The sequence below is a fragment of the Strigops habroptila genome, chromosome 5 (genome assembly GCF_004027225.2).
Source record: "Strigops habroptila isolate Jane chromosome 5, bStrHab1.2.pri, whole genome shotgun sequence".
Classification (NCBI taxonomy): domain Eukaryota; kingdom Metazoa; phylum Chordata; class Aves; order Psittaciformes; family Psittacidae; genus Strigops; species Strigops habroptila.
In genome coordinates this window covers 17,366,912-17,391,255 of record NC_044281.2, presented here as the reverse complement: position 1 = coordinate 17,391,255, position 24,344 = coordinate 17,366,912, and the positions used below count along the sequence as shown (strand labels likewise).

General features: G+C 37.4%; 1 protein-coding gene across 13 annotated transcripts in view; it reads left to right on the top strand.

The window, feature by feature from the left end:
* The window catches only part of AGPS (alkylglycerone phosphate synthase), a 78,516-nt gene extending 60,780 nt beyond the window's left edge, over window positions 1-17,736 (top strand). For all 13 annotated transcript variants that reach the window (XM_030486461.1, XM_030486455.1, XM_030486454.1 and 10 more), the window contains 8 exons: window positions 543-619; window positions 3,445-3,557; window positions 5,019-5,088; window positions 6,212-6,273; window positions 7,677-7,766; window positions 8,214-8,313; window positions 9,072-9,129; window positions 17,430-17,736. In XM_030486461.1, coding sequence (XP_030342321.1) covers window positions 543-619; window positions 3,445-3,557; window positions 5,019-5,088; window positions 6,212-6,273; window positions 7,677-7,766; window positions 8,214-8,313; window positions 9,072-9,129; window positions 17,430-17,551 — 692 coding nt within the window. In that variant the 3' untranslated portion in view covers window positions 17,552-17,736. The remainder of the gene's footprint in view (window positions 1-542; window positions 620-3,444; window positions 3,558-5,018; window positions 5,089-6,211; window positions 6,274-7,676; window positions 7,767-8,213; window positions 8,314-9,071; window positions 9,130-17,429) is intronic.
* Window positions 17,737-24,344: the final 6,608 nt, after the last annotated feature.

Genomic DNA, 24,344 nt, shown 5'->3' with positions numbered 1-24,344 from the left:
AACAGACTCCAAGACACCATTTATATATCCTGGTAATTTTAGTTCCCTGTATGTGATTAAGGAAGCAATTACTAGCTTTATGTAGAAAATTTTGCACAAGTGACATAACTGTTAAGGAAAAAATAGCTTAACTCCCAACTTGCACCATTTTTAGCTATTGGTTTCAGTGGTTTTGGCATAACTTTAAAAAAGGTCACTGATTTTGCTTAGTTTTGTAGTGTAAAAAGTAATGAGGTGCTCTTTTAAAATTTTCCATGTGCCATACACTTATAAAGATCTAAACTAGGGCAGCCTTAATTAAAGTGCTAAATGGAATATTTGTGCACAGTTGTATGTATGCCTTTTAAAGAAAAATAATAAAAACATTTTCCTAAATCATCTTCTAAATGAGTAGAGAGAAGTCTCTTTAATTATGATAATTAAAGCTCTCCAAGTGATTCTTGCAACTTTGGACTACTAAGCTGTATTTTCTTTGCCCACTGAAGTAGGAATTTTAAGAGCAGTGTTTGCCTTAACACACCTTTTTCCACTTTCTGCTAAAGGTCATGCTCTTAAACCACAAGTTGCTTCCATTTTTACATCGTTTTTGGATGGACTGAAAAAATTCTACATCACGAAGGTAACTTTTGGGGTTTAATACTGTTTGGAACTTTGCATGCTATTCATAAGATCAAAGATTTTCTTGGTAGGCTATCTCTAATGCAGCTGAGTTTGAGTGTAACAGATCCTACTTTGTAGTATCAGATAACTCGAGATTCTCAAGGTGGTTTAATCAAAAATGAGATTATGTGTTTGAGGAGTTGTTCCACAAGAGCTGTTCTCACTGGTCATAGCTGTAGATGAGATTAATGTCCCTCGTCTAATAATGAGCCAGTGATGGAGCAAGACTGAAACCAATATATCTACCTTGGAGATCACTGATAATCAGTTAAAACAGATGGAGCAGGGCTGACACTTTACTATCTTTTCCTCTTCCCAGTTTTTGTCAAGGCATGATATACCTTGTTATACAATGAACTAAAATTTTGGGAGAACATCAAGATATTTGTCTTGAATCGCCCATGTAAAGTGTTCTTATCGTCTTTATGGAATATGTCCTAATGAATACCCTTTTTAATCCGCAATTATCCGGTGCTAAAATTATTTCATCTAGGCTTTTGTATTAAATCATTTGTCTTGTTACTGTGTTTTTTTCCTTCAGATTAGCTAACTAGGGAGTTCCTGGGTATTCAAATGGAGGAAACTGCATTATCCTGAGTTTTGATAACTGTTAGGAGGATGTAAACATCCCATTCTGATCTGATAATATTGAGTGTCTTCAAGGAGTGGGCTTATTTGAGAGACTGTGGCTAGTATTGATTCTGTTGCTTTTTCTTGAACTACTGAAATAGAAAATACTAGGTGTCTTGGGACTTACTTTGTTAGGGAATACCTATTAGTTCTAGAGATAGCCCAAAACTGTTGCCTGCCTTCCCAGGTCTGCTGTAGTAAAGGTTTTGGCAATAAGACAGCTGTTGGTTTGAAACAATCCTAGTCGGCAGTACCTACTGCTTCTGTAGCTAGAAACAAGCATCACTGCCTCTACTTGAGATACTGTATCACCAGGGGATGTTGTATGCCAACCCAAATTCTTCCAGCTCTGCAGGAGAAAAAACTTGTGGAGAAATAAGAGCAATGCTATGTTATACTGATGCAGAGATTTCAGGTTGGTGACCAGTCTGAGCTCTTATGTCAGGGCTCAGTCCCCTGAGGCTGATATTGCAGGTGTTTCTGGGACCAAGATGCTCAAATCCATTTTACACTTCATCTGTGAATTGCTCCCTGGGGAGGGGAGTAAACATCAGATTCATACTTCATTCTTTTATTGTAAAGAGTAGTTGTTCAACAGATGCCACTTAAGATAATAGGGATGAAGTCTTTCTGGGTAACTCTTCCATGTAGTTTGGGACTGTTCACTGATAGATGAATGTTCTAGGCATTGTTTGTCTACTAGTTCACACTGTAGCTAGTTCCTCCAGTGCCTCTTAAAGACAACTGTAAAGTGTTACCTGAGCATCACAGCCAAAAGATGGCACAATAGAGTGAAAGGATTCATACTAGATGAAATACAAGCACGACCTTTTTTCATGTCCTTGTAGTTTATCACTGTAGTAACAATATTTTTCTAAGTGTTAGCAATGCTGTTTTTGTAGGACTAATGGAAAAGATCCTTTGCCTTCCGAGGTATATTATGTTTCACAGTGGTTTTCATGATGGTGTTCTGGGGTTTTTTTGGCGTGGTAGGATACAGTATCCTTTTCAGAAATACTACTTTTCAGAAATTTGGATGTCTATAACTGGGTCTTACCGTGCAGATTTGGCTGGAGGACTGAGCCACCCCTAAGATACTCTGCCTCCATGCTGGTTTTTTGAACCCTTCTCGTACCTTCAGTTAACTTCCAGTACAGTAAATCTACTCCATTAAGAGACTAATAAAAGGAATAGCAACTACATGAGATTTTTCTCAGCATAGCTGTTGTGCATAAAGGATTAATTTGAATCTCTCGATTATTTATGTCATTTAACACAGCTTTGCTTGATGCTTAAGTAACAAGTTACCACAAGCAGAGTAGACCGGAAAAGATGAATGCCACTGGAAAGGGAAAGGCTTTAAAACAATAATTGCTGGTCAATATGCATATTAAGAATAGTTGTAAAAAATTTATTATTTAGAACCCTTAAAAAGGGTAAAGAGTTATTAAACTTCATTACAACTTTATATTCCTCTTCATTCTATCTGAAACCTGCTTATTAGTGGTAGTTCACTAGAGCTAATTAATAACAAAAAAGTATGTAGAAAATAAGGGGCTTTTTGGATCAGTTGCAGAGATACGAGTCATGATTGTTACTCCTGAAACAAAGCCATACAGACAGCTTCACTGCATTACTATTAAAACTTTAATAATTTTCTCTCCGTTTCCACTGGGATATGTTCCCTCCTACAAGTTTAGAAGTTGTTTTCCTTCCATAGTGCTTTTCCCAGCATAGAGATTTTCTGATACAATTATTTTGAGAGCAGTGACATTTATGGTCATCACAGTCATCTTTCTGCTTTAACACAGGAATAGTTGGTAGAATACAAGTGTCTCCCAATTGCCCAAAGCAGTTAAGACCTGTTCTTTCTTCAGCATATGTAGGCAGTTGTTACATCTCTCCTGCTTTCTAACAGGAGAAAAAGGGTGACAGAGATAATAACTGTTATTTCAGTGGGCTTGTGAATGTTGGTCCTGTCAAGGACAAACTTAAGACTGTTTTGGGAGTGAATTTTTGAAAGATGTTTTTTTTCCTAATCTTTCACCTTAATTGCAACACCACTTATTAACCAGAGCACATGCTATGTATTTGCAAAGTAAAAACTTGTTACTTGTATTCCACCACATAATGTGAAGCTTTCTGTCTTTGCAGTTTAAAGGATTTGATCCCAACATACTGTGTGTAGCTACCTTGCTCTTTGAAGGTGATAGAGAGAAGGTGCTTCAGCATGAAAAGCAAGTCTATGATATTGCCACCAAGTTTGGGTATGCTTTTCAAAGAACTTTTTCATATGAAACTGGAAGTTAACTGTCCAGGAAAAAAAAACAGGATTGCCATATTTTTATAGTGATTACTGTATAGATACGTTCTCAGTTTATTAGTTTGAAGTTGCAATAATCAGCTACTGAATGTTCAATAAATATGGCTTGTGCTAACCCTTAATGGGTAGCTTTACTGGAAAACTTCAGCTGTGTATTGCAGAAAAGTAAGTATTTGACTAAAGATAGAATTGATGTCAGTAAAATGGAAACTAGCCATTGTAATAGCTTATAGACATGGAAGTGCTTTGCAGTACTAGACTATATTTTAACTGCAGAAGGGGAAGACAAAAATCATATGGGTAATATTAAATCTTTGCAGAATTGATGTGAACATACGAATACAAGAAGCTTGTTCAGGAGGATTTTGTGTTTAGTTGAAGGAATGCAGTGAATTTCTGTCCCATAGTCTGTTATCTGTTGTTACAAAGGAACAGAAAACATTCATTGGAACAGGCTGAGTAATGATCGGGTAGCTTCTGTCATTCTGCTTTGATTAAGCATGATTGATGAAAACCATTAAGATGGTTTGTGAAGAGTATACTTTTTTCTTTTTAAGAAAGTTATTACTGGTATTATTCTCAGTTATTCAAATATACATAAATATTGCTTTATGCATTTCAAGGCTGTCCTGTCTGAAATTTGTTTTCACTGTGCTTTTATTCTACCACTTAAAATAGCTTATAAAAGTGGGATTTCATGTGAGCAGCTTGCTGACATTCAGTGATAAGAATAATGTTGCTCTTATCTTAAAGAGCACTTTAGTTATTTTAATGTTGTATGCAAGAAAAGGCTTCAACTGTGAATCCTTTCGTATTTTGGCATTTCAAGGTGGTGTGCCGATAAGGGGGGGACGAAACTTCCCTGTGTTAAGTCTGTTAGAAGACAGCGCTCTGTGCTGCTCAGTTAAGGCTTAGTTAAGTGTTTAATAGTGTAATTTCCTTTTTCTTCTCAGTGCTGTCTTTTTTTTTAATCCATTCACATCACTTACACTTTTGGGATCTTAAGTCAGTAGTCTTGCTCTCATGACCTGTGAACATACAAATGCACAGATCCAACATACCCAGAAATGTAGGTACTGTAATGTTCCTGTAAATGAACATCCAGGATATACTGTGTCTACTTCTGTTTCTCCAGCTCTCTTTTGGTGTTTCAAGACTTACTTTAAGATCACGTTGAATGTTTTTTTTATTGTTCATCTCTTCAGATTATGGTATAAAAAGAGTGATGCAAAGAGTTAAAGGTCTGGTCTGAAATAACTTATTGAAGATGACCCTATTACTTGCAACTATTGTAATGCAGCTTAGGCATGTCTGAACTTGCACATATGTTTGATATCAAAGCATTATTTTCTAATTATTTTTGGAAACCAGTGACTGCTGGAAAATTAATTCTTGTTAATTGCAGTGGCTTGGCAGCGGGAGAAGATAATGGACAGAGAGGATATATGCTGACATTTGTCATCGCTTACCTTCGGGTAGGTCACATTTGTCTGCCTGCTGAAACTTCTGTTGGTTACTACAACAAAACAGATTTCTTTTTGAAGATGCTTTCTCTGAAATCTAAATGCCTGTTGCCTTGGACGGTATCTCAATTCTCCCAGAGGTTGTATCTCTTCCATTTCTGACTAAGGTTTACTCATGGAACTTCATCTTAAAACACTATAAAAAAGTAAATATATGTGCTTGTTAAGAAAATAGTTTCTAATAAGGGTAGAGAAAATTAAATTGAAGATTCCACACTGACAGATTCCATACTGACAGTGTGACAAGTTGTCTCACTGTAGCCATGACATCAAAATGTTTGTCATCTCTTTCTTTGAAGAGCTACCCCATTTCCATAACTACAAACTAACGTCACTGGGACAGATGGGTGTTTTTGCTAAATAGAAGATTCTAGATCAGACTTACAAATCTATAAGTTGAATGTGGTCGGACGCTGGAAGAGTACTTGAAATACTCATGTGCTCACTCAGCTCTTACTTGTCTTTGGACACGTGCTTTTGGCAGCTGTGGTTTGAATTAGAATTCCAGGAGAAACTGACCTTTAGTCTGAACTGCTGCAGCTGTTCGTATGAATTTCAGTCTTGCTGTGTGAGAGGGGTTTTTTTGAAAATAGCACGCATATCCTGAGTGCTAGATTTTATTTGGATTTTATAGTCAGGGAAAAATCACTGTTTCCCTTTATTTCATCAGGCTATAGGTAAAATGGGAAAAATGTTTGTCTCTTTTCTGCCTAGACAGGAATTGCATTCCAAATAAGTATTTCTACTAGGTATCATATTGGCTAGGACAATGGACATCTTGGCTTGATGCTGCAGTGATACAAATGTTTGATTGGTGTAGGCATACTGACAGTGTGACAAGTTGTCTCACTGTAGCCATGACATCAAAATGTTTGTCATCTCTTTCTTTGAAGAGCTACCCCATTTCCATAACTACAAACTAACGTCACTGGGACAGATGGGTGTTTTTGCTAAATAGACTTTCTGTTTTTCTCATAAGAACTAACTAAAGTTCCTCAACTGTTAGCTGTGTAGCATACACTAGATTCCCAGATGTTGATGCTGAATGTTACTGATAATTTCCTTTATTTATTAGGACCTGGGCCTGGATTACTATATAATAGGAGAATCATTTGAGACATCTGTTCCTTGGGATAGGTAAACTGTGATTATTCTTTAGAATTGCTTAGAACTTGTACTTGATTTCATTCAAATTATTCCTAACTCATGCTTGCTCATGGGGAAACTTAATTTAATTTAGGCCTTATGTGTGTTGGAGGCACCCTGATGTGCCTCAAGTCTTGCACCTGTGTGTTCTTGCTAAAGTTGCTAGTAAATTACATATCAGGATTTTGTAAATCAATATATGCAAGCATTCAGTGATATTTCAGCTTAGGTTAGCTTACTGTAACAAGTTCAGGACTTGAAATTGCCCAGTTTAGGAAGCTGGACAACAGTCAAAATAACTGTATTGTGTGATGAGCAGCCACATAAGTGGGATCAGCAGTGTGTTTCAAACAGACAAGTTCATAGTGAAGGTTAAAAAAATTATTTAAATATATTTAAGTTTTCTCTTTCCACAGTAATGCAGGGAAATGAAAACTGAAAAGATAACTTTTTGTCCACAATTAAGGGCTTTTTCCTGATGGATTGGGTTGCTCAAAGCCTCATTCAGCCTGGCCTTGAGCACTGCCAGGGATGGGGCAGCCACAGCTGCTCTGGGCAACCTGTGCCAGTGCCTCACCACCCTCACAGGAAATAAATTCTGCCTAGTCTAAATCTAAATCTTTATAAACTCTTTCAGTTTAAAGTTGTTATCCCTTGCCCTATCACTACATGCCTTTGTAAAAAGTCCCTCTCCAGATTTCTTGTAGGCCCTCTTTAGGTATTGGAAGACTGTTGTAAGGTCTCCCTGAGCCTTCTCTTCTGAAGGCAGAACAAGCCCAGCTCTCTCAGCCTGTCTTCACAGGAGAGGTGCTCCAGCCCTCTGATCAGCTTTGTGGCATCCTCTGGACTCACTCCAACAGCTCCATGTCCTTCTTATGTTGAGGACCCCAGAGTTGGATGCAGTACTCCAGGTGGGGTCTCACAAGTGCAGAGTCAAGGACTGAATCCCCTCCCTTGGACCTGCTGGTTATGCTGCTTTTAATGCAGCCCCGGATAGGGTTGGCTTTCTGGGCTGCAAGCACATGTTACCATGTCAGAAATAATTAAAGCAGAACACGTATGGCTTATGACAAGGTTTAATAGCTCATTGCCATATGAGAACTGTAACATTTCAAGCTGGCAAACTAGTGATTCCTATCCTTTCAGAAAAAGAGCTTTCATTACCTACTCTACCTCAGGGTAAACTTACAGAAGTACAGAAAAAGCAATACTAGTGAAGTCTTGATGAGGGCTATTCTTGGAACAAAATCTAAGCCAGTTAAAGAGACGATTGCCTGCTAGAACCTGTTTTTATTAGATTATACTTTTCTAAAAAGATTGCTGAAGCTGTGTTTTTAGGAAATTGTATAAGAAAATATATGAAGTTTTTCTATTTAATGTTTTTTTTGTTGCAGGGTTTTGGACCTTTGTAGGAATGTAAAGGAAAGGATAGTAAGAGAATGCAAAGAAAAGGGTGTTCAATTTGCACCTCTTTCCACCTGCAGGTAAGCCATGCAACAACCTAAATAATAATTTTTCTTGAATCTTCGATTAGTAAGAAAAGTAAGGAAGAGGTCATCAAACTTGTTAGCTAGTAGGTAAAGTGCATCTGTTAATGATATTACAAACACCAGTAATCTTGATCTTCCTTTTTAACCTGCAAGTGGATTACATGTATGAGTGGATAATTCAGGAGATTTGTAGCACTTGATTAGTCTTGATACTTAGTCTTGCTGATATTCATGAGACTCGAGTGTAATGACATATGACTTAGAGAGCTGAGGCTCTTGGCATTGAGTCATTTGTGAAGTCTGATCAAAAAGAATACAAAACTATTAAAAAAAAAAGTGCACCCTTTTAAATAAGCTAAGTTACCTTCTGAATTGGGTAATGTCACAAGTGGCTGGCTTAATATCATAAAGCTTTGTTTGTAATGCAGTTCTCTTCAACAGGGTGACACAGACTTATGATGCAGGTGCATGTGTCTACTTCTACTTTGCCTTTAACTACAGAGGAATTAGTGATCCTATTCATGTCTATGAACAAATTGAGGTAATGTATATAAGAACTATAGTTAAGGGGGAGGGAGAGAAGCTGATATCCTATAATATATGCTGAACCCATTGGCCAAGCTAACTGAATTTTGCAGGAAGGATCTCAAAAATCTGTTTGTAAAGCTTTTATTACTAGCAGCTAGGGAAAGAGGTGTGCACTAATAGTGCATCAAGTAGAGAGAAGACAACCAGGTGACTATTTTAGACATCAGCTTAGGATTGAAGTACAGGAAAGCTTGAACTGGAGTTTGTTCTTGGATGGCAAAAACTATCAGCCGTAAAAGCCAAATCCATGGGAAACAAGACTTTCTTAGTTCCACTATTTACAAAGCTAATTCTTTCACTTAATACTCAATTAGTCTTTAAAATACACAGTAAAACAAGATCAAGATATCAAGATATTTTTATTAACAGTGTAGAGAATAGTAAATATGAGGGTCTGTCTTGTGCTATTTCAGAGAATTAACTGCTGTGGTTATCTCTGTTTAGGCCTAGGTAAACGCTGGTCTCAGTCTGCTATGTTAGATTTGTTGTAACAGATGCCATTTAAAATGTCTGGGCTTTCATAATGTTTATTTAGAAAATCCCCACTTAAATTTATCCGCAGACTTGAATTAAAATGTTTACCTGTGTTGCATACCCTAATAACTTCTGAAACTTCATGACCTGTGTAAATGAGTACCATAGCAAGCTTTTCACGAACAACAAAAACTTGTGCATTTGCTGTTGAATAAGTATCTTATCTTTCCAATTTAGAGGGCTGCTAGAGAAGAAATACTTGCCAATGGAGGAAGTCTGTCACATCACCATGGAGGTAATGTTCTCAGTCTAATATTGGTCTCTTTAATACTGCTAAATATTCATGACTACATAAAATAGTTTGTAATAGAACTTTGAAAAATATTTTACAGGCATTAACTGAAATTACTGGGGGGGGCGGGGAGGATGGGGATGGGCCAAGGGCATCTCCTGGCATTCTTTCTAGAAATTTCTTGTGCCTTTGCCAGACTTCCAGGGCAAATGTCCCTAGACCTCGTTCACTTGATGTCAGATCACACAATGTGATGTATTTATGAGCACCAGCTTCAAATCTTTTATAAGAAATCTACAGGCTGTGTGAGAACCTGAAAATGTAGTTGATCAGTTTGTCTTAAGCAGCTCCTGCTGAACCTTGTGCAGAGGTGTATTCAGTTATGAAAACCTCCACTGGGAGTTTCACAGTTTTTAAGACAGCTGAGGCTGCTGTGGCTAGGTGAATGCCGTTAGCCCTAATTCCAAAGCACTTCCTGAAAGTATCTGCATAAAAGAGCTAGTAACTTGAAATGGGCTATATTGCAATCTACCATTTGTTGTATAATTGGTATGGAAGTGTTGATACTACTGGCTTGCTTATGATTGTTCAGTTTCTTTTCTTGGAGTTTGGGAATTACTTGTCATGAGTTGCTTGCATCTTTGCAAGCTATTTTGTGCTTTAATATTAAGAACCAATGTCATGTGTAAGTGATGCTTTGTGTACACGATGCTTTATGTATGCTTTTCCCACTTAGCCTAATTTGATTGCATGTGTCCTGTATAATGCTGTATACTCAGATGTCTGCAAGACTTGTTGTGAAATCAGTTTGATTTGTGCAGCTAGCTTCTTGAAACTGGTTAAGTTAATGTATTTCTTCTCTTTTCTCTCTTGGGGTGTTGTCTGGCCACAGAAATAAGAGCAAAGAAGGTAGTCCAATGGTATGAAACTAGATAAAAAATTTGTGATTCTAATAAAGCTCTGTGTGTGTGAAAACTGAAAGGCAGAAGCTGTGCTTTAAAACATAATGGTGACTTCCCAGACTTGAAACCTTTAGGGCTGTTTTCAGGCATTTAGCTTTGTGACAGAAACTGAAATTGACTCTAGTTTAGCAGTGTCAGGATATTGAAAGATGTGTAGGTGATGATAACATGAGTGAAAACTGTTTCAGTATTTTTTTTAATGTGCTCTTATTGTCCTTTGATTAAATCTTTAATATGGTGGTACAGAGGACCAGTTAGTTCTCATGCATGGGATGTGGAATTACCCCCTTGCTGTACTATTGTGCTCTTCCCTGCTGTGGCAGCTGTATTTTACTGTGCCTAGCATTTCATCCATTAACTTGCATGCAGCTGGAGCTTGTCACATGTTCGGGTGTATTTGCCCTCACCATATGAAACCTTGTTTACAGCATATGTTGAACAAGAGAAAAAAGTTATGTAGCATTCTAAAACCCTTGCACACTTGAACTTTCTGATTCCACAGATATGGAAAACTTGGGTTTTGTTAGACCTCCTATGCTGCTGTTGTGTGCATGACTGCCTCTTATACTAATAAATATTTTCAGCTTTGAGTGGTTTTGTCTGGCAGTTCACTGTGTATGATATTCAAGAGTCATTTTTTCCAGTGCTAACCAAATGTGCTGCTGAGAATTAGCCTAACAGTATCAGCTTTATTTACTGACCTTCAGGCCCTGTCATTCTTAGCACTGCTAAGACTAGTCTATTGTGTGGGGTAAAAGAAAATACTGGTGCTATTTCTTGTAGTATTTGTCTTGTAATTGTGATTAATAACAGTTGTTTTCACTATCTGGAAACAGACAGGCTAGCTTGTCTGCCTACAATCACACTGTGATAAATGGAGCTATTTTAACTCTGGTTTTGTGTATCAAAGAAAACAGATGTAGTCTGGGACTCGAGGCTATAGGAAATACAAAGCCTGCTTAAGTCAATCTTCATACACTCCTTGAGTGAAGAAGTGGTCATATATGACAGTTTGAGATGCTTAAAGCTCTAAATTACATCTGGGAAGTACTAACTGTAGGTACACACATAGCTACAATCTACAGTTAGAACTGAAATCATGATACTCTTAACTTTATGAAGATTCATTTCAGAAAGACTTGACTTTGGATTGTTTTCATCTCAGTATCTCTTCTCCCCTTCATCCAGGCTAATGAAAAATACTGTAACTTTTAGGCAAGACTGATTAAAGGTAGCAATACTGTGAGAAGATTTACATGTGTGTCCTCCCTTAGCCCCCCCGATGAGTTTTGAGACTTACAAATTGTAAGAAGCATAACGTTTTTTGTTAATAGATTACGTTAAAGATCACACCTTGCAATATGTAAGAACAGCAACATCGCCACAGAGAAAGTGCAGAAGTGTATCAATATCACCCTTGTACAGAAAGCATCTCATGGACACAAGAGGCTGTAGTGAAGACAGACAGATACATCTGTGTAATTAATTTATCCTTTCAGTGTAACAATTACTTATTTTGGGGTAAAATATGCAGCTTATTTGTTTTATAAATCTGGATAGAATTTCTATGATACTGCAACTTAAATGACTTTTTAATCAAATTGTCCTTTTTGAAGTCCTTCTCACTCTCAACTTTCAAATATTTAAATTTAATTGATAAGTGTCAGGAATTGTTTTCCTACTTTAATGTTAGCATTTAACACTTGGTAATGTTTTTGGATTATATAATGAACAGAATTGACATTTAAGAATCAGGTATATTTGTTGCTATAAAAATACACCCAAAATACATAGCTGATAAGATAGGCACTTCTTACATGGGGGAATTCAGCCATTCTCCGATCTATCAGAAATTGATCCATATAGAGCAGATTATCAGATTTTGTTTATGATCCTGGCAGTCCTGTCTAAATGTGGTAGGTCTGTTGCTCACTAAATTTGTTGTGAACAAACTGCTGAAAAGCCTCTTAGTGGTTTTAAAGTAATGTTTAATGTGTGACTTTGGAGTAGTTTCTTTTGCCTCCTTTGTCCGTTTTACCTAAATGCTATGACATAACGTGACTTAGTAGAAGTTTTTGAAAGGCCCTTGGAAATTAGATATTCTGGTTGTAGCGTTCCCCTTTTCTTCATTTCCTGCAGGAGATTTTTACAGTCTTGATGTAGTTTTCACCTTGCCTCGCCTATGTCCTACACTTAGAAAAGGGATAGTGCATATCTCTGAACACAGCTTTGATCCTTCAGCTTTTCTGGCAATTGAGTATCTTCAGATTTGAGCGCCATGTAAGTAAGGGTTGCTAGAGCCACAGTTAGCTTCTAGTAACTTAGCATTTAAAAAGCAGTGTTAGGAATGCCAATTTCTTGTACACACAAGGTTAAATTTAGATAAATGATTCTTCTAATCATTAGGGCAAACCCTAAAACCACCCATATGATGTGTCACACCTTGCAGTCTTAATTCCTGTTTCATAAAATATATGCTTTTTTTGTATACATAACATGATGAGGAAGTATCAGTAGATATGGTTGGTGTATAAATACAGCTATAACCCCTTAGGGGTACAGCATCAGAAGGGAGCTGGCTGGATTTGGGCCTGATCTCTTTGTATTACCAAGCTAAGCACCCATGTAAAACCAAGGAAGAGTATAAAAAAATTAATGATAGATTGTTTCCCTTGCAGGGAATGTTTTAACTAAAACTGGTTAGTTAAGGAAGCAATTACCAGCTTTTGGGTTTGAGGAAAATACCCCCATTTAGCCACTTAAAGTAATAGAACTCATTTTCTTCCACTTTCTAAACAAATTGCCCAGAGTAAAGGTTAGCCAGGTAGACCAGGTTCACAGGTTTAGGTACAGCATCAATTTCCTGGCAGTTTATGCAGAAAAACTAAAAAAGGAGGAAAAAAAAGGGGGGGGGGGGGGGGGGGTGTGGAAGCCCCCCACAAAAAACCCAACAAACCCCCCAAAAAAACCAAACCCCGAAACAAGCAAACAGAAAACAACAACCACCAAACAAAAAACCAAAACCCCCACACCTTATCTGCATTCAGTTGCATGTTTGACACTGCAATTCCTTGGCATCATTAAGAGGCTGTGGCTTAACTATACGCTGAAGTAATTAACCCACATAAACTACAAAATCTGGAATTATAAAATTCCCTTATGGGGCAAGTTGAACACATTTTCTCCTTTATGCAGGAACATTATCATCTTACCTGGAGACTGATTTTAAAACTAGATACTTTGATTTTAAAACTAGAGCTTGCTGTACTGACTAGATTTAAACTGTGACATTGGTTAGGCATGGAGGGTAACCTTATGTGATAAGGCAGTTGTATTTTTCTCCTTAGTTGAAAGTCTTAATAGAATAGCCATCTTCAGTGCCTTTTCCACCAAAGAAATGCAAAGGATTTTGATTCATCAACATCTAAGTTATTTAGATATCAAGTGAAAATGTGCAAGATGTTAGTGATTGTAACTGTTAATTAATTACATAGCAGATGTCAGGTATGCTGGTCCAATATATTCCAGCACCACCACAGTATTAGATCAATGCACTGACCTTTCTCAGTATTGCAGTTTTCTCTAGAAGTGTTCAGCAATTTCTAAGAGCTGAGAGATGCTTTCAGTCAGCTTCAGGAAGATCCCCATCCTTCTTATGACTTCTTTCTGCTTCTCCTTTTGCAAACCTATTGTTCTGCAGTAACTGTCTCTTTGAGTTGAAAGGTCTGGAGCAGATAAAGTCCAGAGCCATGTGCAGTGCCCCTGTGGCCTATTTCCACTGGGACCATGCACTGCTATACATCTCTTCTGCATGGGTGTAGAGTCACTCCTGGGTTCCATCAATTACATTAAAACTTTCCTTACAAGACTGTTCATATGTGCCCAAGTACTTTATATTCCAGAAGTGAGAAAAGCAATTGGTGCCTGCTGTTTGCTAGGTGCATCCTTGGCAGCCAGATTTTTTGCAGCCATCCAAATGCATTTTCAAGGATGAGCTTTCATGACCCAAGAGAGCTGTACTCCCATTTTTATCATCTTTGTGGCCAGCAGGTATGTGCTGCCCATCCTTTTTCTGAAGAAAAAGGAAAAAGCACATGGGGACTGTTGTCACTTTTGGCAGAGAATCTAATGTCCGTACACATTTGCTTGGCTTTGTTTTTTCAAAAGGGTGAGTTGTACAGGAGCAGCATAGAGTATGATTGCGCTTCACCAAAGTGCAGTTTATTCCCTAACAGATTAAAAGGGCACTGGAAGCATGAACAACTCTTCTAATGAAACTAGCTAGGGGCTGGACCAGCATTCCCAGTATCAGAACTGGGAAAAAGATTTTTATCCAGCTCGAGTGTTTTTGTTTCATACATGGACTATGACAATGATAAAACTTGAAAATACTGCAAAAATTAAATTGGTGGTGGGCTGTCTTTGAGAGTTGCTACTGAACAAGCATCCTGGCTTTCTGGTCTGCAATACTTTGTGTGAAGTTAGACTCTGTCGAGGGTGTTTGTATGTAGTAGGCTGGGCTTCAGATTGAGGACTTCTGGCTTCCTAGCAGTGAATGTTTTAAGGTATTAGGCTGCTCAGCACACCTCAGGAACAGGGCACTTGCCACTTATAAGACTTGAAAACTAATTGTGTTGCACTTCATCTTTGATAATTAAGATGCAAGATTAGGTGTCTTCAGAGGAAGAAGATGCAAGATGGAAGGGCTGTATTTGTTTCTAGTTGGAGCAGCAAGGATTGTGTGTGTAATGTTGTATATAGCTGACTTGACAAGTAGTCACTTGTTAAGCTACTGCAAATTGATTGTACAATATTATGCTGATTTGGGAACCTTCATAATGTTATGATGTAGCATATAGAATCAGGTGAATTTGGTCTCACTTTTTAATTGGGAAAAATATACAAGGCTGAGAGCCCGTGAGTGGTAGATGCTTGGATAAAATCTGTTTCTATGTATTGTTGCATGTCAGTTCCAGATAAATGGCATCAGCTAGTTCTAAAACTAAAACACCTACTTTCTCTAGGCTAGAAATGGAAAGGTGGTTTTCTCTAGTCCACGGTAAGATCAGGTTTAACTGGGACCTTTTATTGTTGGGGAAGCTAATGCTTCCTTTTGAGCTGTTCTTTGGCTAGGCTTAGAGTGGAGTTCAGCGACTTTGCCACTTAAGAGTTATTTCTACCTTCATGGTAACATCTTTTACTGTTCTGGTATTTTATTCCTCCTTTTCCCTTCTCATCTTTAAAGCTAATTGGATCATCCTATAGAGAAGGAGGAGAATACTTATAGGGCAGCACTAACCTGAAGTGAAACAAATATAAACATTGCTTTTTCTAAGTGGTGCTCTCAGCTGCACACAGCCTTTCCTTCACTTGGTCTATTTTTCCATTTAATCAGATGGACCAGTGTAGAATTCCAAGAGTGAGATTGCTTCGATGCTTTTTAACTCTAATTAATATGAAAACATCAGTAGCTGAAAAATCTGTGTATATCTTATTGATGTGAACAGTAGGAGCAGAGGCTCAACCTACTGCTATCAAGGGGTTAAAATCTTTTCATTGAACATGTTTGTGAAGGACTGCTGGTAACTGTAGTACAGCTTTTTTTCTTTCCAGTTCACTAATCAAATGTATGTTAGATTTATTATTGCAAAAGTATAAACCATAGAAAATTTGACAAGATAGATGTGTAAATTATCACTTTGACAGAACTAATGATGCACTCCAAACACCTTCTGTTTTCCAGCACTTGGTGAGCGACTTCATTAAATATGCAACGACTGTTTGGTGCTGCTCAGACAGTAGTTCAGTTCCTTGTGGAATTGCATTATTACTGGAGGTGTAAAAGAGGCAGGCATGCTAGCTGTTGGGCATCCTGCTGTGATTCTAATGTGCTCCATCTTGTTGGAGCAGTTGTTTGCAGTCTTTTCAGGACAATTACATCCATAACCACAGGACACATTCACTGAAACTATATTACAGATAACAGTTGAGAATGGTAATGACTGTTCTTCAGCTGCTTGTGTAAGAGCCAGTGTGAGTGACCTGAGGTGATGGTCAAGCCACATTCATGATTCTTTTTTTGTAGCAGTAGTATTAAAGTTCCCCAGATAAAATTTAACTACATCAACTTGCTCAGACAGTCAAATTGTAGTGATAGTATATTTACAGATGGGTTTTTGGGTTTTGTCCTTTTTTTCTTGAGCTGAGCTGCAAAATACAACCACAGTTCCTACCACATGACAAATGATTTTGTCCTTCAGTTATGATCTTTGCTCTTGACAGACATGCTCCTAATAGTAGTTTTCTAGCAAACTGAAAATTTCATTCTTTCTCACATTATTTTCTTTTTTAGTTGGCATGTGACTAGCTCATATTCCTTAAGGTATAAACAAATATACTCTGTTCTCCAGAGGTGTCCCTGTAATTTATTATTCAGATGACAGTTTGATGGTTACCCTGAGAACAGGGCACAAAAGATGGCTTGAATTTACCTTCAGATACTCTTAAAGCATCTGTCTCTCAAACCTTTACTATATCGCATCATACTGACAAATGGATTGTGTTTCAGGCTGACAAGTTAAATGCTAGAGTGTGTTTAATGAAAAAAATGTCCTTTATTTTGAATGATCTGTTAAATCAGAGTTGATGACTTGGTTAATTAGTAAGTGAACACTTGGCCATTTTACAGGACTATTGTGAGACTTTAGTGAAATAGGTTCTTAAATGGCTGATGTTTCAGCCTTCCTTTGTATTTGATGTATGTTGTGAATATCCATTTTTAGATGTGAAACTAACCTCTTATGTAATTAGTGATATGATCAGTTACCACCCTGTGTAAAAGTTTTTGAATGAAATAAGATATTTTGTTGATTTAAGCCTTCTCTTTAGCAAACACTTTTTTTTTTTTTTTTTTTTTTTTTGTATTTAAACCAGTACTGGCTTAAGTTAGATTATTGAGTTATGTTTTCACTTTAAAGTAATCAAGGGGTTCTGCTTTTTAGTAATCCCCTGTACAGTTTCCTTCTTAAAATTAGTTTGGTGGGTTTTTAAAACTTACTATTGATTCTGTATTTTAATAGAATGTGATTTCAGCCTAAGCTTCATCTAAATTTCATAGTTTCTAAAGAAAGTAGACAGTGTGGAACACAGTCTTCCTCTGGGAGTATGCTGAGCTTAATGAGCTTGATAGTCTGGTGGGCTCAATAAATCAAATAAAGCAAAACATTTCTCATTTTTGAATAAAAGCATTTATCACACAGTGTTTATTCATTCATGGTCACAAGATTGATTGGCTCCTACAATCTTGCCATATATTGAAGCACTTTGGTTTTGTTTTTCCAGTAGGCAAATTGCGGAAGCGCTGGATGAAGGAGAGCATCTCTGATGTTGGCCTGGGAATGCTGAGATCCGTTAAAGAATACGTGGACCCCAATAACATCTTTGGAAACAAAAATCTTTTATAAAGCCCTGCACAACATGATGTACTAAAACTTCTTCAAAATTACTGTTGAAAATCCTCCACTTTCATTGTACTGATATCCCAGTAATCAAATATAACATAGACTAAACTTTAAAAACTAGTGACTTACTTTGATTTTTTTGCTACCCCTTTCCCCTCCCCCCAATAAAGTGTAATCATCACTGTTAACGTTTATGGATTTTTACTTACCATGCTCTTACACTTTGTGCCCAGTGGGTTGTTTAAGAGTTTATTACCAAGCAGGAAATGCAAACTTGGTTTTCCAAGTTTGGTTAGGCAACACAGTTGACGGTAGTTTCAATGCTGGATACTGCCAGATGTTTCTTACTAAAGCCTCCCCTGCAAGGAGAACAAAGACTGACAACAATGTTTTCTACAGAAGCAGCTGCTCAACCCAGCCTCTTGCTAAACGAAAGCTGCTAAAGAGACAGATGAGAGAACACCAAGGAGTACTTCACTGTACTGAAGGATTAAGTATGTAACAGACTTGTAACCACCAAATACTTTAAGTACAAATGTAGGCTTTGGTCAAAAAAAGACTATGTAAGTCAAACTATGCCTAAAAACTCAGTAGTCTCTCTCTGTAGTCCTATTGGGAAATCTTACACAATTGAGCCGTTGTGAGTTGTATTTGCATTGCTGGGATAATCTTAAATTAATTGTAGGTCAGTCACTAAGTTTTGTACAATGGACATTTCTCACTGTATGTTGAAAACAGGTTTGTAACAAAACTTTGTGTTCATCTGTACTTCAGTCCTAGTGTGTATGGGTTTTGCTCCTGTTTGTTTATTTTGCAGAGATGCAAAATAATCTTTTTCAGTTAAAAATAATGTTTTGGCTCTTCAATTGAAACTGCCCAGCACTGTCTTTTGAAACAGTCTTAACAGTTTAATAAAACATTTAAGTGGACAACATACTGTCATCCTGAAAGTGAGATTTCCCTTTTTAGTTTTGTACAGTTTCCTATGGCCTTTATGAATCATTCACTTCACTAGTAGCCACAGTTTTAATTGTCCATGAAACTTTAAGAAAATGAAATATTTTCTTGAGCAGTATCGTGTGAGAATAAGCATTTTTACACTGAAACTTGAATGTTAATCAGTAAAACTAAAAGTATTTATCAATACTCATGATCCATTTTTAAGGTGGGTTCTTTTCTTAATGCAAATTATCCAACTTTTTGATAATTAATGTATATGACTGCATAGAATAGAAAAAATAGACTACCCTTTGAGGACACTGTCTCTATAGCCAACTGCTTCACAACTGTAGTGTCAGTTTGGACACCTTTTGTACTGGTAGTGCCCTTAATGAGGAGAAAAAGATGAAATTGCATTTTGTTTTTAAACTATTTTAGAATACTGTCTAATTAGCTCTCAGTTTTGGTAATATACTAAAGTATAAAATGCTTGAAAAATACTGCATATCAGACAACTTCGAACTTGTTTAAAGACTAATTTCCATGCTATAATTCAAATTATCAAAAAACATGAACACTCAAAACCCCTTTAAAATGCATGCTGTCAAGGTACTTAAGGAAAGCGTTTTATGATCCACAAGTCATGAAACAGAATATTAATGGATATTTGCAATGCAGCTGGATTTATTTCAAATGGGTTTTGTTTCACAACATTTCAACATAAAAATCTATTCTTTTGTATTTTTGCTTCTGGCCCCCAGAGTTTGTGTTTCAGCAGCAACCGAACAATATAGGAGTAATCTGGTTTAAGGAGCTGAGCCTTTGCACTGTGGTTAAGTGTTCCTTACATACACAATGGTGTCTCAGCAAAGTGAATCTGTATGTGTTTATGCAGGGGACTTCTTTATCTTGCATGCTGCACTATGGTGACTACATGGCCACAGCTGGCGTCTTGCTGATGACTTGTATTGCTCTGAAACAGAGACCTTTCTAGGAGTTGGTAAATATGAAGAGTAGTGTCTGTGTGCCTCAATGAAAGTGTATGTCTAACTATGAAGAATCAATTTTGAACGAAAGTGTGTGAAGCCTTTTTGCAGAATGACAGCACAAACAGAACTAAAACAAGTAGTTGTGGCTCAGTAATATCAGTCTGTTATGATTTTGACATAGGTACAACAGAACTCATGGTTTCCTTACCCCTCTTCTGTATGTAAAGATAACACAGGCAAAACCACTTATACTCTCTATTTCTAACCTTTAAATAGCTATTTGCTTCTGGAGTGATTTAAAATGCAGTAAAGATTTTTACTGCATGTCAATTGGCCTATGGGAAGGTGAAATAACAGGCTCTAAGGGTCCCAAAGCAATGACACTGGATAGCTCTGAGGAAAAGATTAACTACAACTGTAATTGCTTTTTTTCTTTTCCTTCCTAATGGCCACCCTATTGTTGTCTTCCTAAATATTTTTGTGTCTTACAAACTGGTCAGAGCTCAGTGAAACTGCAGTTGAAACACACATATTGCTGACTGTCTTTAACTTCACATTTAAATTCCTAATCAAAATAAAGTGTTATGCAAGTTTAGGAGACCTGGATACACATGCATCATTACCAGTCTTCTACCACTCTTCCTTCTGTATTCTCTACTTTTTTTCTAGAGACTTCACTTCCCCTAGCTGCAGCCTGTTCAGAGATGGAGTTTGATCCATGCAGATCAGAAGCATATCTTGGCATAACACATTACTTTTTAATTTACTCGGCTATTTTGGCTGTATGTAAGTTACAAGCAGTTTTAACTAATCTTGTCATGACTTCCAATTACACAGCTTCTGTGCTCTTTGAAGAGGGAAAGGTGCAGAGTGAGTATGGCTTGATTGTGAAATGTATTTACGTTAAAGAGACCTTTATAGAAGTTTTGAGGGGGAAGAAGAAAATCTGTTAGAAACTGATCCAGGGTCTAAATCTTACAAAGAAAAATGTGACTCTTCCTGCTTAGCTTACAGTATATTGCTGAGTTCGAGATGTCATCTTTGCCTTACAGCTGTGAACAGAGGCCAGGCCAAATAGTTCTTCCATAGCACTGTTAATTATCTGAAACAAATTTCAAAGGCAGGGATACATTAGCACTAAAATCCAGAAAACACAATTTGCTTCTCAATCTTGGAAATGTTTGTTTACCAAGGTAACTTAACTTTCTGCAAATAAAGCCAAACTGTTTGTCATTTTAGTGTGAGATTAACTGTAAAACCTCAGTTGTAATGTTAAGAGATTATAGAACCTTATATTATTAATAAAAAGAAAATGGGTCTAAACAGTGATGTGGTTTTGTGCTGAAACTAAACAAATATATTCTACTAACTTGTCATCTTTGGTTCACTTTAATTTGATGGTAAGCTCTTACCTAAGGAAGACTATTAGGAAGGTTTTGGCACTTGCAGAGAGAAATGAGATTGAATTTGTAAATGTATGCTAATAGAACCTCTGCTTTTGTGTCCCATGTAAAGCAAAATAGGAAAATGAGAGAACTTCAGTGAAGGAAAGGCAAATGACCAACAGAACACCAATCTACTCAGTTCAGAAATTTCACTGCCTCAGTATTCCCTGTTTGGGCAGCAAAGGGACCGCATTCAACTGCTCTTGGAAAGTTCTCCCTGTATAACACAGGAGCATACCTTGTCGACTTAGCTTTCCCATATTTCAAAGACCCATTGTATTATGCTATTGCAAAGAGGTATGCAGTCTCCTGCTGTTGATCTCATTTAAAACCTCCTTGTTACAGGTCCCGGAATCTGCTTAAAAGTTCAGCGTGCACAAATGCGTCGTGTGTGAGCAGAAGAGGTATTTCTCAGTTATCTGCTTCATTGCTAGAAAGCCTTTATGCTCTTTAAGCTAAAATGGCTGAAATCATGTCTTCTTTGAAAGAGCTGTTGAATTATGTTAATGCAGTTTCTTCAGTGCACGTTATTAAAAACCCACAAAAGTCATAGCGTGCAGGTGATAGGAGAACTAATGACATAGTTCAATTTGTACGACTATCATAATTTCTTGATATGAGCCAAATTTCTGCTGTGTGCTTGTTCACAGGAAGATGAAAACTACCTGACAGTCAAGCATTTTATTTGTCTTTCCCTTCCACTAACAGCATAAAAATGCAGTATTTTCACTTGGATCTAGATAGTCTCAATTTGAAGGAGATCTTAGATGATGATATACTTGTCTCAGGATGACAGCCAGATCCCATCAGTGTTCTCTTTGTTTAAAATAAGTAAGTTTTATAAAAACTTGGACCTGAACTCGCAGCTGTGTAAATACTATGGGCTCACTGTTGATGGTTTCGCAGTCCCAACACTGACTCTGAATTCCACATTACCTTTAACATAAATTGATGTCTTTCCCTAGGCTCTTTATGGAGACCAGAATTGGCAGGTAGTTGCTTTGTTTGGGTTCAGCCTTAAGGTCTGTTGTGGTGCTCAAGAGCAGAGGTGGTCAAAGATATTTTTCAAAAATGTTTGCCATAATGTCTTTGAAAAATACTAGTGCTGTCCTTTTGAAATTAAAAATTCAGTTTCAGAAATGTGGGTTATAATGTTTTAAATTGTATTGTTACTTGCAATATTCACCAATACAAGTTGCAATAACATGTACCTCTACTGAAATGCTGTGAAATGTCTCATTTATGAATTTGGTTTTGCACTTTGGAAAAACGAAGCATTGAACTTTTTATGGGAACTTTATGAATGTTTCATTTTGATTCAGAATAAAGCTAAATTTTTTTCTATTGACTGGTCAGCAATTCCAGTATGACATTCCTATTTGAGTAGTGTTCAGCCTATTTCTGCCTTCATGGTGGTATGTGGTAGTGCGTCCCCTCCATATATGGGGACGTAACAGCTTTTAAATGAATGTATTTATTGTAGTACTATGAAGTATCATAGCAACCTTCTTAAAGGATAAAACATATTGATCTCAGCAGTGAAGTTGTGTGTATGCAAAAAGATGATGGACAAAACCTGATGATGTGACTGCAATGTAAAGTTTAAGCTGATGCTTTTAGAACTTCAGATCAAATTATGAAATAAGTGAAAAATGGTTTTGTTTAAAAATGGCATTTTAAAATTAAACTATATTTTCTAATGATGAAGAATGTCAAGTGATCATCACAACTTTGCAGTTCAGTATCATCTGACTTGTCCTAGTGCGGCTGATTTCCTGAGATGCTGCTATGAAGCAAAATCTAAACGGGATGGTCTCAAGACAGGGCCTTGATAAAGGTGCTCCAATTTCAGGCTGCAGGAAGGGTTTGGCTCTATGCCTGTGAGTGACACAGACACTGAGATTGTGGATAAACTGGTGTTGCTACTGCATCAGTCAGTGCTAGCTCTGCAGCATAATATTCAAAGCCATTTGAAGACAATGGATGGCATTGATGCTACGTACTCAAACGAAGTTCAGCAAATACTGAAAGTATAAAAGGGCAATCTGCTACGTTCATTTATGCATAAATTGGTTATCGATAGTGGCATTGATAAACGCAGTCTTCACTAGATGCAAGTCTGAGGATGTGGGAGTAATAAGAAGGTACAAACACAGCCGTTGACCTTTCTCCTTCCCAGCCCGTGGCAGCAGCCAGCGGTGTTTCCTGTCTCACTTAGTTCCTGCTGCTGCAGAGCAGGAAATCCTGGCTGCCCAGAGGCAAGGGTTAAAAGCCCTTCTGAAACATGAAGTGACACACATGCTCACCTAGCAAATACATAGCAGCTGGGTAAATACATGCAGAGATGAGGCCGTAAAAGCTGGTCATTAAGGAAAGTAAATCTGGCTAATGTTAGAAAGCAAATGTAAGGAAGATGTGGGTGAGCTGAATGCTGCCTGAAAATCTCAGGTTTAGAATGACACTTGTTGACAAGACGTTGGTATGATACTGACCACACTATAGGCTTAGAGCATAGTCCTGGGTATATCTGAAGTTTGTTCCTTGACTTGCTTAGGACAGAATTCTGGTTTTAGCCCAATATACTAAGAAAACAAAGCAAATGCAATCTCTCTGCTGCTTAGTTTGCTTCTCATTCCTCTCCCTTTGTCTCCTCACCGAAGCTTTTGAGCTTCATGGACAGCTTCAGACAAACTCAAATAAGATGTAAGTCTCAACACATTAATTTCTTGCAGGTTTTTGTGGAAAATAGCAACCCTCATTTGGGCTGGCAAGAAAGATAAAAGCTGAAATGTCAGCTCAACCCTTTTAATACTAGAGAATCCATGTGGTAAAATCCCAAATGTTAGCTGGTGTACATCCACAGCAGATGGTCAGTGTGCTCTGCCTTGCAGTTCTGCTTGGACCCTTAAAGTACTTTGATGTGTGGGGTCAGCCACAAGGCAAACCATCTTTTTTAGTACCACTGCTCCTGCAGGTACAGGGCAATGCTGTTCTTCCAGTCAGGTTTTGTTTGTTTGCTGGGGTTTTTGGTTTGGTTTTGGTTTTTGTGTTTGGTTTGGGGTTTTTGGGGGGATTTTTGGGGTTTTTTTGTTTTTTTGTTTTTGTTTTTGTTTTTTGTTTTTTTTTTAATTTGTTTGGGGGGGTTTGTTTTAATTAAGATTTTCGTGATAAATGAAGGGTTTGTCTTTCTTGTAACTATGTTATGCCAAGTTTTCCGCTGTGCTCAGCTTTACGGGTTAGCATGTTCAAGCATAGGAACTTGAAGAACAGAAGCTGCTGGATTCCTTGAGATGGTATTGGAGCTCAGTTTAAACATGCAGGTGTCTCCAATGGATTACAGTTAGTAGCCATCTCCTTAAGAGGTGAGATCCCTTTAAAGCATTAAAAACAGTCTGCAGGGAACAAGAAGCAGCTGTGAAAAGA